The 16702-nt window shown below is 37.2% G+C and overlaps 1 protein-coding gene across 4 annotated transcripts in view; it reads right to left on the bottom strand.

The window, feature by feature from the left end:
- Window positions 1-16702, bottom strand: part of IPO11 (importin 11) — a 93127-nt gene that overhangs the window by 24049 nt on the left and 52376 nt on the right. For all 4 annotated transcript variants that reach the window (XM_074569341.1, XM_074569343.1, XM_074569342.1 and 1 more), the window contains 5 exons: window positions 13300-13379; window positions 12626-12706; window positions 10461-10556; window positions 8742-8855; window positions 7740-7861 (listed from right to left, as the gene is read on the bottom strand). In XM_074569341.1, coding sequence (XP_074425442.1) covers window positions 7740-7861; window positions 8742-8855; window positions 10461-10556; window positions 12626-12706; window positions 13300-13379 — 493 coding nt within the window. The remainder of the gene's footprint in view (window positions 1-7739; window positions 7862-8741; window positions 8856-10460; window positions 10557-12625; window positions 12707-13299; window positions 13380-16702) is intronic.

The following is a 16702-nucleotide window of genomic DNA, read 5'->3' as shown; positions in this document are numbered from 1 at the left end:
GTCGGTCTTCCTTCCTTCTGCTTTTGTTCTGCATAGGTGGGCTATGATACAACTTTCTTGTTTTGTTTTCAAATACCTACCACCTTCTGCCCACATCTTTCTCCAGTTATGATTGCAAGCCAAAATAATTCAGCTGCTAACCTACTACTGCGGTAGCATACACATCAACATTTAATCTCATTTCACCCACCCACATCCAATAACACCTGCAGTGGACGCCTTATTAATGTTAACTTATCAGACCTCAAAACCCTTTTTTGTGTTTTTTTTTTTTCATTGTCATCCAAATTATCTCAAAATTTCTGATTATTTCAAATATTGCAGATTCCTCCTTGTATTTCATATTCCTGCCCAAGTAAAAATCTTGATTTGCTGCTTCAGTTATTGAAAATTTCTCTGTTCCACAGAGTGGTACTCCACTCTCGTAATGGCAGCAGTGATAGTTACAAAGGGGAGACACAGGCACAGAAAGTGTAATACCAAATTAATAACCCAGCCAAAATATTCCTGTTTAATAAACCCACAGCACTAAACATTTGTATATGTAAACATACATCACAAAATCTATTTCAAAATTATGAAGCTTTCTAACTTATTTCCCTTTTTAACCTTGGCATTTATTATTTTTGATTAAATTATCAAGCAGGTTTTGCAACATGATGAGAAACAGTTAAGAAGTGGGAACTACTGAATTACTTTTACCATTGACGAAAAGAAAACAAGTTTCCCTTCTATAAGTCTTACTTGGCTTTAGACTCTAGTAAAATAGTATGACAGAAAGCTCTTATGAAAGTAAGAGCTCACTTTGAGAAATTGTTAAGAGTAAATTTTTCATCTAGTAGTAAATAATTATTGCACAAACGAACTGTATTTGTTATGCAAGCTGACAAAAAAATAAAGTCTTCTATGGAGCGAGCAGTAAGACTGTGAGCAAAACAAGGACTTGGGAGTATTCGTTGGTAAGAAGCTCAACATACCTCAGCATTGTGCGCTGGCAGCAGAGAAAGCCAACTGCATCTGTGCTGCATCAAAAGAAGTGTGGCCAGCAGGTTGAGGGAGGTGACTGTCTCCCTCTACTGTGCTCCGGTGAGACCCCACCTGGAGTACTGTGTCCAGCTCTGGAACCCCCCAACGTAAGAAGGACACGAACCTGTTGGAGCAAGTCTACAGGAGGGCTGGAGCACCTCTCCTATGAGGACAGGCCGAGAGAGTTGGGGTTGTTCAGCCTGGATAAGAGAAGGCTCCAAGGAGACCTTATAGTGGCCTTCAAGTACTTAAAGGGGGCCTCCAAGAAAGCTGGATAGGGACTTTTTACAAGGGCATGTGGTGATAGGACAAGGAGTAAAAGCTTTAAACTGAAAGAGGGGAGATTTAGACTAGGTGTTAGGAAGAAATTCTTTACTGTGAGGGTGGTGAGGCAGTGGAACAGGTTGCCCAGGGAGGTCGTGGATGCCCCATCCCTGGAAGTGTTCAAGGCCAGGCTGGATGGGGCTTTGAGCAGCCTGGTCTAGTGGGAGGTGTCCCTGCCCAGGGCTGGGGGGTTGGAACTAGATGATCTTTAAGGTCCCTTCCAACCCAAATAATTCTATAATATTTATAGCTTTAGCCTTTACTATTCAGTGCAGTATTTCGTAAACTCTGTTCAGACTATAAAAGTAATAAGAAATCAACTCAATATGAATGCAATTTAAACCAAAATGTTTGAAGAACTCAAAACAAAGTAATTTCCCAAATATCAACCAGAATAACTAATTCACCTTCTAGAAATTGATTGAAAAGAAAATCCAACTGTACAGCTTTCAGCAGCACACTGCCTCCTAGTTTAGGAGACAGGATGGGCATGCAGCTGGCCTCAGCTAATTCTAAAAATTCTAAAAATTTTACAAAAAGAGAAAGCAAATAGTGCATTTCCTGAAAAGTACTATAGAGAATACCCACATGCAAAATACAAAATCTATTTCTTCCTTAAAAATACAAACATTCTTTCACGAGGCATTTCCTTAATGCCAAAACCTGGTGTTTTGTTTTAAACCCTCAATGTCTCATTAAATTGTTTGAATATGAAATGTTAATTTTTAAGGGACTAGTTATTTCCAGAAGTTTGTACAGTGACATGGGTTGTACTGTTAACCATTTTTGATATCTTATCATAATAGTCTGGCACTCTTAAGAAAAGTCACCAAAAATCTCAGCTACTCTCAGGCAGCCTCAAATTTCACAGAATATAGGGCAGAGAGATAAGCATGTGCACCAAAACAGCTCAGAACAAACTCAGGTGGAAAACCTGCTACAAGTTTGTATTAATATTTTTTTTAAAGCTTGTTACAATCTTGTGATTTTTACGCATTTTTAATACTATGCCATACTCTAGTCAGTGCTTATTCAATAACTGATTTGCAAACACGTAAACTCTACATTACAAAGGACAAAGATAAAAAGTTTGGAGAAAGCTATTTAGTCCATTACCATTTTTGGCTGTCTTTTACATAATTAAAACATTCAATTTTAGGGTAATTATACATAGAAGAGTTTCAGGAAAGACTTCTGAAATTCTTTATCTAGGTCACAAACAAAAGCAAGGTATCAGCAGCAACCAATCCCTTCTCTGACTGCAGTTTGTTTTCTGCAGCAGTTCAGCTGCATTTAGTGACATAATCCCTTGCCATCACTTGGCACATCTTCCCCTGTAAACAAGTCTTATGAGTCTTAAGGGAAATGATAATTTGTTCCTGAGGAGTCCATGCTAATGATTAGATGTAGGAGAAAAAATAATGGAGATTGTGAACAAGGAAAGTTTAAAGCATGCATCCTCTTGCCAATGATACGGTGTGGCATATAATTAATGAAGGCATGGTACTATACATAACACACTGAGTGATGCAGACTCTGATACTCAGACTAAGACCAAAGACACATTTTTCACTCATATCATTAACACTGCACTGTCACCTGGGAGGTGACAAACTAAACAAATCCAAGAGCAAACATGGATGACAACTGCAAAATCATAATTTAAAGAGCTCCTTTTTATACTAATAATTTATTAGATGCGTGAGTGAGCAGACCTTTGACTAGAGGAATTAAAAAAAAAAGGAGAAGATAGGGACATGGCTGTAGAGTATCCTCTCTATAAAGAAATGAGGATGTAGAAGTTAGTTGTGTAACAAATCCTGACTTTATAAACTACACTCAAGGAGAACATGGCATTCCATTAGGCACTTTCTTGCCATTTCCTAACATTACATATTGACAACTTCTTGAGAGGAAAATTAATTTGCTAACAAAGTAACTTTAACAAATGACAGAGGAAAAACTTCTGTAATAACCTAATGAAGATTTATAATTGCATACTGTAAGTACTTATACTCACAGAATGCCAATTATCTAATTGGCAGAACTCATACTGGCTGACATATCAGATTTGATACACAGTAAGAAAAAGCAGACAGTCATTTACATAATGATTAGAAATGAGCACAGCAACTTGGAGAACCTTTTAGGCTTTTAACCTTTTCCTCACAATAGATTATTCCAGATGAACACATTTGGCTCAAAGGGGAAAAATTAACTCTGGCATCTGGAAATACTACTCATGTACCACAAATTAAAAAGAAAAAAGACAAAATCAATTAAAATGCTTCGTATTTCAGGCTCAGTAGAGTGGAGTCTCCTCTGTGGAGTGGTACCTCTCTACACTGGTAGGTCCATCAAGAGTAAAACTATCCTCAAGAACCAAAATTAGTGGACTGTTCTAGAAAGCAGCGACTTTGAGTAAAAGCAAACTTGGGAACCCCCCATTCAAGAATGACAGGCACGGCATTAATAATACTTAATAGCAAAAGGGGAGTGCTTAGCTTTCAACACGGTGTCAAATGCTACCCGTGCTTACAGTTCGGTACCACATCAAACTAAGCTAATCACTGACACACTGTCTTTCCAGCTTCTGTTTACATTTACTATTAGAGACTAAAATATTCCTGTCAATCTTTAGCATCTTTCAGTATTGTTTGCATTCTACCAATATACACAGATAGAGATGTTCTACCAATATACGCAGACTGGAGGAATAAAAGAAGAAATCTACTTTGCTAAATAAATCATTAAAACCTTTAAATACCCCAAAACAAGGGCATTCCAAAACACTGTAATGCTGACATTATACAAAGTGGCAAAAGCACAGTCAGTAAGCCGATTAAGTCTATTTATAGGTGCAAGAAGGGGAAGAGGTACAATTTTAGCCACTTTAGTCTCAGGAAATACAGAGAATGCTGAAAAAGTGTATCTCAAAATGTAGCACCTGAAACAGTGGTGGGGGGCCCACATCCATTCCAAAATGGCCAAAAGAAAAGTTGTGCTGCTGCTCTTGACCACGCTCACTATGTGCTATTTTGGGGACGAAGGGCACATCTAATAACATCTACAATAGTAGATCTACTGTACTGTACTAGAAGAGTACTCTTCAAGCTGCAGGTTCACAAACAAGCCATTAAGATTGTCGACAAACTGGAATATGACTGAACTAGACCAGGAAATTAGGACATTTGTGAATGTACTCATGCAGGTTGCTGTCACCTCTCATGTCTCACAGTCTAGCTCAGATATGATTCTCCTCCACAAAACTTCAAGTCCTTTCATGTTTTGTTGGTTTTTTTTCAAGCTCCCCTAACTGTTCTAGCTATTACGTGTCTATCCATACTTCCCTTGCCTGCTAAACATGGAGACACCATTACTCCCTAAGCGTATCTTTACTGCCTATATCTTGTTACTGGACCCTACTGTTATATATATATTTCAGTTTAAAGACAAAGGTATTTAATTTATTTTATGAACTAACAAGAGCTTTTAATAAATGAATGAAAATGCACGTGGATAGATATGAGTGTCAAACATGTAGTAAGAGTACAAAATGTGGAAAATAATACGATGCATACCTCAATCAGACACAAAAAAAATGCTAACATTGAATGGCCAGAATCAGATAGCAAATGCAGATAATCAGGTAGTATTTAGTTTATGCAAAAACCCCAAGTAATACCAGGAAATTAATGCAAAAGGTGTTGTAACACACTGATCAGGAAAGAAGCAGCTATTGTTCTTTTTGTAATACGAACTTCCCAAGACTAACACAATATGTGGCTGTGCATAGGAAGATAAACAGGATGCTGGACTGAAGGACTATATGTGTACATGATAAAATGCAATGGGGTACTGCTGGTACTAAAGACATGTCATTGCATGTAGCTCTGGATGATATTGACTAGACAAGAAAGCTGTAGTTTGGCTAATAAACTGTCACTCTATAACCTGCTTACTCCAACTAATTGGCCAGAGAACCACTGTGAACTACAACTGCTCTGCAGCGATTCCCATCCTATCTAAAATCCTTCATACGTGGCACTGTCAAAGGTGTTAGATTTAAAACAGGAAATTATTTTTGCCATATTGGTTTTAAATGAATAACGATGGAAGCATTAGCTTCCCCTAAAAAGTAGAAAGTCCCAAGTATACATATGAATAGGTATAAATACAACCACTAACTAAAAAAGTACCTGAAAGCAATGTAGTCATACTATAAAGTTTAGAGGGAGAATAAAGAAGATCACTCCTTAATATTTTCCCTAACATTTTATCCATAAAGCAACTCTGAGGGAAGAATGAGAATAAACATCATCATCATTTTTCCCACAGTACTTTTGCCTGTTCCCTCCCTTTCCTCTCTAAAATAGCCTGATGCTCTTGGGATAGCTCCAGCTATAGGCTAGAGGAAGCAACTGGCAAAAAGAGCAAAATCCTCATGAAGTGCTAGACACAGTGCAGATGCCTGTTTTCCCCATAGCAGAATCTTGAAAAATCTGAGCTTGTTACCGGTACCACCCCTGACGATCGTACAGAAGCAAGCTGAGGGTAGAACCTTACCCTCAGCTTGGCCTTCCCAAGCAAGCCCGTCTCATGGCCATCCTCGGGAGACAAAATTCTGTACTGCGTCTGCAGCTGAAAAATCTTCAACTGGCTTTGGATGTCCAAAGCAATACCGAATCAGGAGCCTGGTCAGTGAGGGACTCCAACAGAAAACATTACTTAAGCTGTTTATATGAATCAAAATATTTAGTTTAAATCCTGTATTATATTTAAAACATTTTTGCTTAAACTCTGCAAAGGGATTTGCACAAGAACCTGCTTTTGAAAAATTTTATTTTTAACACGAGTTTCAGACATGACATGCAGCAAGCATATGCAATATAATCCCTATGAAATGGCAAAACCAGAGTGACTCACATTTTTTGGTAGTAGAAGGAACAATCACTTGACAGAATCAATTTCACACATTCTGTCTGAAGGTATGTTTGGCCCCGGCAATCTATCAGTTGTATAGTAAAATTTTCGTAGCTTTGACATAAATATGTCCACTAAAGGGAGGCTTTTTATTTGAGAAACGGCTTTCTTAAATGATTTGAGTGTCTGAAAAATAAACCTGTCATTTGCAGAAGGTTTTATTATGTTATGGACTGCCAAAAATAATTGGCTCTTACAGCAGGAAATTCAGAGCAGCTGAAGGCAGTTCAAAATAACACAGTTATCTAAAGCAACTTGTTTTTTCCTTCCTCTCTTTAAAAGAGACTTCACAGGAAGACAGGCATGCAGTTCAGCACCTTAAATTTTAGGTAACACCTCTTTAAGAACATTTGAAATACACCCATAAGTAATATAACATTGTTACATTTAAAGAAAAAAACAACAGCCTTCTCATAAGGTAGCTGCTTGGCTCACCTTTGACTAAATGTTTGTCCTGATGATCCGAGACAAAAAAAGGAAAGCTTCTGTTCACATTAAAAACAATTTAGCCTCTCTAAGTTTTACATGTAGAAGTTCCCTGATATGTTAGGTAGTGACTACATATTCTATAGCTTTACAGATACTAACATAACTTTAGGATTTGTGAGCAACATCTAAATTCCCATTAGACAATACTTAAGACTTTTCAGGAAATCCGTCCAACTAAATGTAAACTCATGAAGTCTTGTCTTCCTGACTTTCAAACAGACAAGAATAATCTGAAGGTAACTACGGCCTGAACTCTTGCCTAAACATGTGTTATACATGAATTCTAGTAACGACAGTTTAGAAGTCAGTGTAACGCTATTCAGCATTTTCATTAAAAAACTTTAATTTTGTATGTACATTCAGCAATGATGATGGGCAGAAAAAGGACAATAGTAAAAGCTGCTTGCTATAGAAATCTACAGTGCAAAAACTGTTCCACAGTCTTCTACAAGACTCTTCCATTTAATGTCATAAAGGGGAAAACCGGGACAAAAGTTCAGATCTACTCACAACAGGAAAGAAAACTGAACAAACACTGTTCCCTGGAAGGGACTCCATATACTAACAAGCCAACTAAAGCAACTACTTAATCAAGATGAGAGAAGCAGCTAGTTCAATATTAATATGAGAATGGATAACCGGATTGGATAATGAGAATGTGTTTAATAAAATGTGCAGTGCTGCTTCCTCACTTTTACAAATGACATTTTCCATGAAATAGAAGAAAGCTTACTGTATTGCTGTAAAAAAATTAATGTAACATAGCATGAAAATTCTACCTTTTTAAGTTTCTCTTGGCAAAGAGGCAATAAAACTACTTAACTTGGAATATTTATCTGCAGAATTGTGAAATACCTTAAAAATCATCTTAAGGGCCTTTGAGGCATTCTTATTTAAAGCATTGTACATTTACTTACTTATTCAATGATGGCAGAAGTGAAAGCAATGCCAAAGCAGAAAGTTTTCTTCTTTCTGGCTGAGTGATGTTATCCATCCGATCAACCCACATTTCAATCATGTTACTGAGAATTTGGTCCAACTGTAATGGGAAACAGAACGTTCCTTTTCATTTATGAGTGAGTACTTCAGCATCTTTAGAAAATAATTTAATTTTTCTAGCAATGGAATACATTATTCAATCTGGGAAAGACACCATAGAGTTATGTATACCTGACAGAAGTAGCAAGCAAGAGGTATTGTTAAGGTTTTCTATGACAGTGGTTCCAAGCCCTGAACCCCCCTCACCATTAATTGTAAGTCAGAAATTAGAAACACATTTAATTAATGGACAGAGCACTGATTCAGACCACTGAATTACTCAAATAGTTTTCCTATAATGGTCTAATATGTACAAAAGATGTAAACTTAGTCTCTGTTTTACTTTCACTGGTGAAAAATAAAAAAAAAATACTTGTCTTCACCTGTATTATACTAAAGGATAAGAAAATTACTAAAGTTTCACTTAAAGACACAGTAGAACACTTGTAGCAAAAGAACCTCAGTAACCTCATGAGTGAAACCAGAGCGCACTGAACCTGATACTCCTAGAAACTTAGCAGAGAATGATTACACCATTATCCCTGGTGCAAGACCCATCGAGATAGCACAAGGAAAGAAACTCTCACCCAGCAATACTATGCAAACTAAAGGGGTTTATATGGCTTATCGTGGAATGTAGTGGGAAGATAATTTAGAGTTTGTATAAAACTTTTACTGAGGTGTTTTTATGTAATTGTTGGAACTTGTAAAACTTGTTACAGGAGGTTCAGGGGAATGATAGAAAGAAGGGAAAGGGTCCCTTTCCAAGGTGGCCTGCGGAGGAACAAGCATAGAAAACAGAAGAAAAAGTTATTTTGGGTCACAAGAATGTAGGGCTTTCACATGCAATCCAGCTAAAATACCAACACAAAAATCCTTACCTCCTGACCTAGTTCACATGCCATCTGGCTCAAAAGTAACGAAAAAAAACTTGCATTTTGTAGTAGCACTCTACCCACAATCCCCAGATAAGTAGACATCACCACAGGGTATCTCTGAAACAAAAGTAAACCAAAACAAAGGGTGCTTAGTTTAATTAAGAGAAAAATACTTAACATATAGAGCAGAAATATATGGAAAATACTTGCATACATCCTATATGTATTTTATTTAATTTGAAATTATAAATTGTAATTTGGAAGCCTCTAAGAACACATGACTGAGCAAGCAATCATTACTGGAGTTTCTCAATTCTTACAATAAGAAAACTGTGGCAATCTCAAAGCCAGTTTCCTCCAAACAGCCATGATAAGATGCGAGTTTTAAAATTTTAAAGTAAAATCACCTTGCAAGTTAAGGAATGACCAAAATACTGTACTATTAAAAAATTACTTTCCAAGTTGATTATGGTTCAAATTACTGTTTACAATTTTAGTAACATTAAGAAGTGCTCAGTATTTCTGAAGTTGTTACTTATTTCACTAAGAGAAACTAATACATTTGCCAACAACCAATTTGCAAGTGTCTCAAAATTAACTGGATACAGCAGTATGCTCATTAGTTTATTACCTTTTGTTATTTTAATTTTACAAGCTACAAATTTCCTTGTATTAAATTCAGCATCTAACAATGTAACAGTAGTTATTTTGGAGAATTGCCTACTTGAAAAACAAAATGCCAACATGTACTTGAAAACATCAACCCAGATTAATACCTTTTTGAACGGGGAGCAATGAATTTGTTTGTCTTAAATCAGAAGACATTTTAACAATATACTCTTGAGTTTTGTGTCTTTTTAAACTTCAAACTGTTCAAACAAACTGTCTTTTTGTGTTCTGTACAGCAAAAAATATACTGCTAAGTAATATAACTTGGCTTAATCTTGGAAATATCTTATTTAACTCAATAATAATGGGAGCCAAATACTGCTATCTGAAAGTCTTCAACTCTGAAAAAAACAGGTTTTGATAAAAAAAAGTCAAAAGAATAGAGAATTCCACCCGCTGATTCTGCTGATTAAAGTATTTTTTTCCCCTGCTAGTACTCCAAGGTTCAACACAGTTAAAGCATTTATTTATTGGATTTTACTCTTTTTTTGTCCAACATGAAAATTTGTTGAAGGCAAAGAGAGAGGAAAGGGACAACTTAAGACATCTAAGCAAGCAAAATCTTAAAAGCCTCTTCTATCTCACACAAAGCATTCTCACATCCTTCAGCTCTTATTTTTTAGACATGTCAATTAGAAAAAGGTCAAGTCAATGTTCTCTCCCCGTCCAGTTTGTTTTTCTCTGGTGTAGGTACACTTAAGAAGTAGTAGTATGATCATCTTTAAAAAACCCTAACATAAAAATCCAACGCCTACAAAGGATTTAACCGAGCATAGAGGCATCTTATCAGTGTTAATAGTGAAGGAATGGCAGAATAAAATTTAGGTTATTTTATTAAAATAAACACTAGATGACAAAATAAGTGATGGATATGTTGCTTGAACTCTTGCGCTACTATGTTATTTTTACAGACTTTTAAAACAGCTGTCAAAGATCTATCAGATGGCCTTAAAACATGAGAAAACACAACATCAATAAGAAAAAACTGGGCCTGATAAGGGAAAGTACTTTTCTGTTCAAAAGGAAAAGCAGAGAGTAAAGAGTAACTCTTACCTCCCCATCTAAAATTCCCTTGAATATTGACGGCAGAAGGGGTTGAAACATTTGAGGACCTAAAACAGGGTTTACTTTTAGGACATTTTCCACCACCTTAAAAACAAAAGCAAGTTAGACAATTAGTAAATTACATTTAAAAACCTTAACTGAAGCTTTAAAACTACATATACTGGTCTATATATAAAGTCCTGGTAGGATGTTTACCACTAAATACCAGCAAACCCTAGGACTGCAGAAAATATATCCTAGCAAAGTACTCTGCAAACACGATCTACCTAACAGACTGAATGAAAACTGACATGCCAAGTGAAACCCATCTAGCAAGCACCTCCTCCTGGCCCTGGCAAAGCTGGTGAGGTAGAAGGAGGGACCTTGATAAGGCTCCAGGAAAAGCAGCTTGATGAGGTGGGTTGGCAGGGAGGAGTACAGGCAGTTTAAGGCTTATTTCCATACCTTTGTCCTGTCACTTTTTTGAAGAACCATTCATTAGGACCTACCATCCCTTGGCAGATATCAAGTAACCACAGGCGCAGTCAGTTATGCTATTCTCAGTACCCTGCTCTAGTTGCCAGATTTTACATTCTTTACTCTCTGCTTCTCAGCTCTTTTTTCCCCCATAAGCCATTCCCTGAAGTAATTTTTTTCTTGTGTTCTTCAGGCTTTTTCACCCAGCTGTCTGGGCTCTTGCCTTGTACCAAGACAGAGAGGGGAAGAGGCTGTGAGAATAATGGGCAGATACCTGTTCACTCCTAAAGTAAAGACAGAGACCACACATCTACACATTGATATGTATAAAGCATATAAAGGTACCATAAAGGTACCTCCCTTAAACACTCTTCTCATTCTCCACCTACTTTCAGCTCAGCGGGACTCCCAAAAGGAACCACTCTTCTGTGCTCTTGCCCCGTCTCCCCTAAGTCTTTTTTTATTTTTGAATCTTGTTCCAGCTAGCTTCATTTAATGCCCTCTATTTCTTGCCTTGAGAGAGGTGTTAAGCAGTTGACCTTTTTCAATGACTCTCAATTTTGTAGGCCTTTAACATACTGTTATATGGAGGTGAATATAACCTTTCCCCCACTCATCTTTTCCGAGTACTGGAAGTTTTGGCTAACTCATTTGTTCCTCGTACAAAGTCTTTTCAAACCTTTCATTGTCTGCCTCAGATAATTAGAAAAATCAAGTCACATCAAGCCTCAGCAATCTTGCGATAAATCGTCTTATCAGTCCAAATTAGTGTTTTTCAACCTTATCCATTTATTAACTGTTCTAATGTCTATTTCCAATCCAGCCAAAGCTATTTGTAGGAAAACATTTCAGAGAATGCTCCCGGGTGTTTCTGTTCCCAATATTTATCTTAGGGGGTTTTTGTTTAATAAATCAGCGTAGCGATGCTTGACAAAATATTTTCCTTTTTGTAAAAATTCTTGCATGGATTATAGTTCAGTTATCCCTCTGGAAGCAAGCAGGCATACTGGGAAGGTGTTCAAAGTATACTGGACAAACCTTGTGGCTAATGCAAGGTCACACTGGGAGCCAAGCGGGTAAATGATACTACATTAGCAACATCATTCAGTTTTACAGATCTGGTTAGAGCTGCTGCATCAAACATTTGCCCAACTATACATTCTAAATAACAGTATTGATAGCAAGGAATTGACATTTTAAATTCCAGAACAAGAGTCCTTAAGCTCCTCACAGCAGGAACTACAAATGGGTAGGACTAACAACTACTTCTGTGGTCTTCTGTCCTGGGATTCTGCAAGCAGTTTTGCAACTCACCAAAGAGGTAAGTGGGATCTAATTTTTTTCCTCCATTGCATTTATAATGAACTGAATTCAAGTCCAAGGTTTTATAAGCAATACAAAGTTCCCAGTTAGTGCAGCCACTGGAAACATAAGTAGTAATACACTACAGTTACTACTCAACTATCTTTCAGTGCATGCTCCAACTTTATTTCCTGAAATTTTTCAAAAGGCACATTTTAAATACGTAGTTTAAAACACCACTGACTCCAGTGACAATGTGCGCTAAATAAGCTGTTTTCTTCTACATGTTCTACATTCTTCATACTTGAAAATATTACTCTAATCTGACAAAACACTAGCAAGAATAATGGATGTATAGAGCTGAATAGCTTGGTATTATTTTTATTGCACTCTACCTTTAGAACTTGAACTTGACCTTCAGTAGTTATGTCCTCCAAAAGTTCACAAAATGACCGGCATAAGTCAGCAGCATACATCTGAAATTAAATGAAAAAGAAGGTATTATGCAAACAAGTTTTATATTAATATACATATTTCAAAACTCAACACATTAGGGATATGTATGTCCAAAGACCCGGCTTATCTTCAAAGATCATATTTGCTAAAATGCTCATCTTTCCTGAACTAATTAAAATCCAATCTAAGCATTTTGTTGGGTTTTTATCATTGCAGGTTTTTAAACAACCAATCTCAACAAGTTTTCTAATGAAGGTGTGAGAACAAGGCATAATACCTTGTTCAGTTCCTGATAGAATTTATGACCAGAATTGTAATCTGGTAGGACAATTAGAGTAACTATTATTACCCTGCAGAGGACCGTCTCAGGTGTCAAAGTACTAAATCAATCCAAAAAACATTAATTCTAAATAATAATCTTTCTCAAATCAGATTTGACTGTGTCCACCACGTGTCATAAAGAGCTGACATTAGAACAATATGCTTGTATACACATAAATAAATAAGAGTATAACTGTTTGTGTGTATGGTGTTTTCCAACACGAGAGGAAAAAAGGGTCTGCCAGTAGGGAACTAAGGTGCTAATATGAATCTTTATATAATGGTAACGTACCTGTAAAAATTCAGATGATGATAAGAAAATATAAGCATTGATGATCTTAAAGCAATTTTTGAGGTTTTCTGAACTAAGCTCTGGAAAAAAAAGAAATCACAATTCAGAACCTCATCACCAAAGTGAAGTACAACTGAAACAATTCACTTCTAAAAGTCTTTTTCCTCACACAGCTTTTAAGTGCCAGATGCCTGCAAATAGAAAGAAGTTATCTTAGGTTCAGTACCATTCAGGTTCTGTCTCAATGCCAGAGAGAACGTGCTGATTTTGGCTGGGGTAGAGTTAATTTTTTTGCTAGCATGGGGGTATATTTTGGATTGTGCTGGAAACAGTGTTGACAATACAGGGATGTTTTCACTATTGATGAGCGGGTGCTTGCACACAGTTAAGACCTTTTGTGCTCCTCACACCACCCCGCCAGCGAGCAGGCTGGGGGTGCACAAAAAGTTGGGAGGGGACACAGCCAGGACAGCTGACCCCAACTGACCACAGGGATATTCCATACCATGTGGCATCATGCTCTGTACATAAAGCTGGGGGAAGGAGGAAGGGGAGGACGTTTGGAGTTATGGTCTTTTGTCTTCCCAAGTAACCATTACGCGTGATGGAGCCCTGCTTTCCTGGAGATGGCCGAACACCTGCCTGCCGATGGGAAACAGTGAATTAATTCCTTGTTTTGCTTTGCTTGCATGCATGGCTTTTGCTTGACCTATTAAACTGTCTTTATCTCAACCCAACAGTTTTCTGCATTTTACTTTTCTGGTTCTCTCTCTCCCGCCACGGGGGGAGTGAGCAAGCGGATGCATGGTGTTTAGCTGCTGGCCGGAGTTAAACCACAACAGACAATAACAAGAGGAGTGATAACAGCTCTCATTCTCAAATGGAAGCACAAGAAATCCTATGACCTCAAAAGCCAATGCTAATAAAAAATAAAAAAAATTTGAAAAAGTCAAGTTTTGGATGTGATAATGGGCTAAGAAGATATTAAAGAACAAATGAAACATGTACTTAAGAGACCTACAGTTACCGATAAGCGATCTCTCTCACATCTGAATCAGTTAATGTTGAGCAGAAAGAGTGAAATAATGGTTGCAGTTCTGCTCTTCTGCCCCAAACTATCTACTTATCAATATTATGGTTATGAATATTATTGTCCACACTCCCTTTGGGTCTGAGTTATCAAAGCTACACTGCATCTATTTACATACACTATTCAATTCCCACATAAGTTTGTCCCTTATTATAGTATATGAACACCTCTAAGAAGTAACATCTATGCAAGACTTAAAAATGCTATAATCTGGCTGTGAAGAAGATAAAACCTCTTCTCTTCCTCTCTAATTTGATGAATTCTTGCCACATCTGTTTCCTCCTCTTCAGCAGAACCGGGTCTGCTATATACCTCTAATGTCCAAAATTCTCATGTATGAACTTCTTTCCCTCCCTTCTAGCTCTTCTAGTTCAACCATGTTGACCTGTAATAGGACACTTTTTCTGAAGGACTTAAATGCTGATGGAGCAGTTACACACAACAGAAAAACAGTTACATTGCCTGTATATTAGAGAAGAAATATCTTCCATTCAGAAACAAGAAAAATCTTCCATTCAGGAAAAACAAATTCAGAAACTAAAGGTTAGGAAGTTGATATTCCTTACACCGTATTTTCAGCAAAATAATTTTCTTGAGCACCTTGTTGCTAGTTCTCCACCCTGCTTGAATGACATAAGCAAGGCAATCATCTACTCAGAACTTCCCTTCACCGTATCTGCCCTTTGGCTTCCACTTCGATAACTTAAGACTGAATTGAGAACCAGACTCAGAGAGATTTTGTTTTGCCTTTTCTCAGATGATTACACACGGCACACAAGACTTTGCAATTTTGAAATTTTAAATTTGAGGATCTCAAAATTTGAATGGATTTCTGCATTTGTCCAACTGAAAACAGCAGACTTCCCAGTTAAAACAACTTGTCTCAACAGCCACGTCACTGTGGGGAGAAGGATGGGAAGTGTTTGTTCTTAAGTGCTGGAAGTTTCAGGTGAATACTGCCATCTGTACACTGAAGAAACTGTGAGTGGTTTAATTAATTAACTTGCACAGTTGACCATCATTGATCAATACATTTTCTTCTGCAAGGGGCTGCAGCGTAAACTGTGCTGTTGCACTGGATTTAAGTGAAGTACCCATTCTTCAAGTATACTGAATAAATGAAGTAGCTGCCTGAGGGGTACTGGATGGCAATATTGTACTGGTTTTATAACTACCAAGTTTTAAAATAAGGTTACCACTAATTCAAACTCAAACTCTATTTCACCATCACAGTGCCACGGCTATGTTGTATAGAGGCTGTCCACCTAGATTCTCCTGATGTGAAGAGAAGGGAATTGCATGCAAAGAGCACACCAGAATGGATTCCACTTTCTGGCAAAATGCCCACCATTTCAGCCTACGACAATCAAAATTTTTGACCAACACGACACTCAGAAAACAAGGTCCTACGAAAAACGTTCAGGAAGTAAGGTAGTACCAGAAGTATGTATCAGGAAATCACTCTAGGATTACATATCAGCTGCTATGTTTCTGCCACTCGCCCCCGTCCTTGATAAAAAATAAAATAAAACCAATTTGACATGTGTTTGAAGCCTCACTTTATGAAAAACCTAACTAGCTTACCTGTACTACTTGCTCTACCAGCATCATACAACAGCTTTTCATTTTTCAGAACAAGGAACATTCTCTTGAAGATATATCTTTTCCAAAGGAGACCATCACTATTCTCCAGGATTCATTCATAAAATAAGGAAATTGTTACAAGTGTAGATTTCCTTAATACCTCCACCTTTTGTTAGCAGAGTATGCCAAGGTTTCCATTCATACTCATCTCTACCCTGGAAAGTATCGCCTAAGGACTTGGGAGGATAGGGTGGGGAGAAAATAGCAATAGCAAATGTAAACAAGCCACAAATAAAGAGTATTTCTGAATTTAACTCAAGCAGATCAGCAGTGTGACACAACTATGTAAATCACAGCCATCTGTATAGTGCAAGCTTCCTGTAGCAGATACTATCTACTACTAACAAAGAACAATAAGGAGGAAGGGTACGTGTGTAGATATGAATGAAGACAAATAGTAAGTATTTGGCATCTACAGAACCTAAGAGGGAGCTCTGAAATAAAATACTATAACCACTACAAAACACTACTTTGCTGAGCAGTTTTGTCACTAGAAATCTAGTATACACAGAGGAATAACAGAAGACGTCACCTTGCACCTACCCACCATGATGTAACTGTCTATTGACCTTTAGTCAGAATAAAATATTAGGTGCTGAAAACAATTAAAAAGTTAACTTCTGTAATTTTATGAACACATTTTTCTAAAAAAGGAATCCATTTTCTATA

This window comes from Larus michahellis, chromosome Z, assembly GCF_964199755.1.
Source record: "Larus michahellis chromosome Z, bLarMic1.1, whole genome shotgun sequence".
In the NCBI taxonomy this organism is placed as follows: domain Eukaryota; kingdom Metazoa; phylum Chordata; class Aves; order Charadriiformes; family Laridae; genus Larus; species Larus michahellis.
Note: the sequence above shows the minus strand (reverse complement) of the source record. Positions and strands in the feature narration are given on the sequence as shown.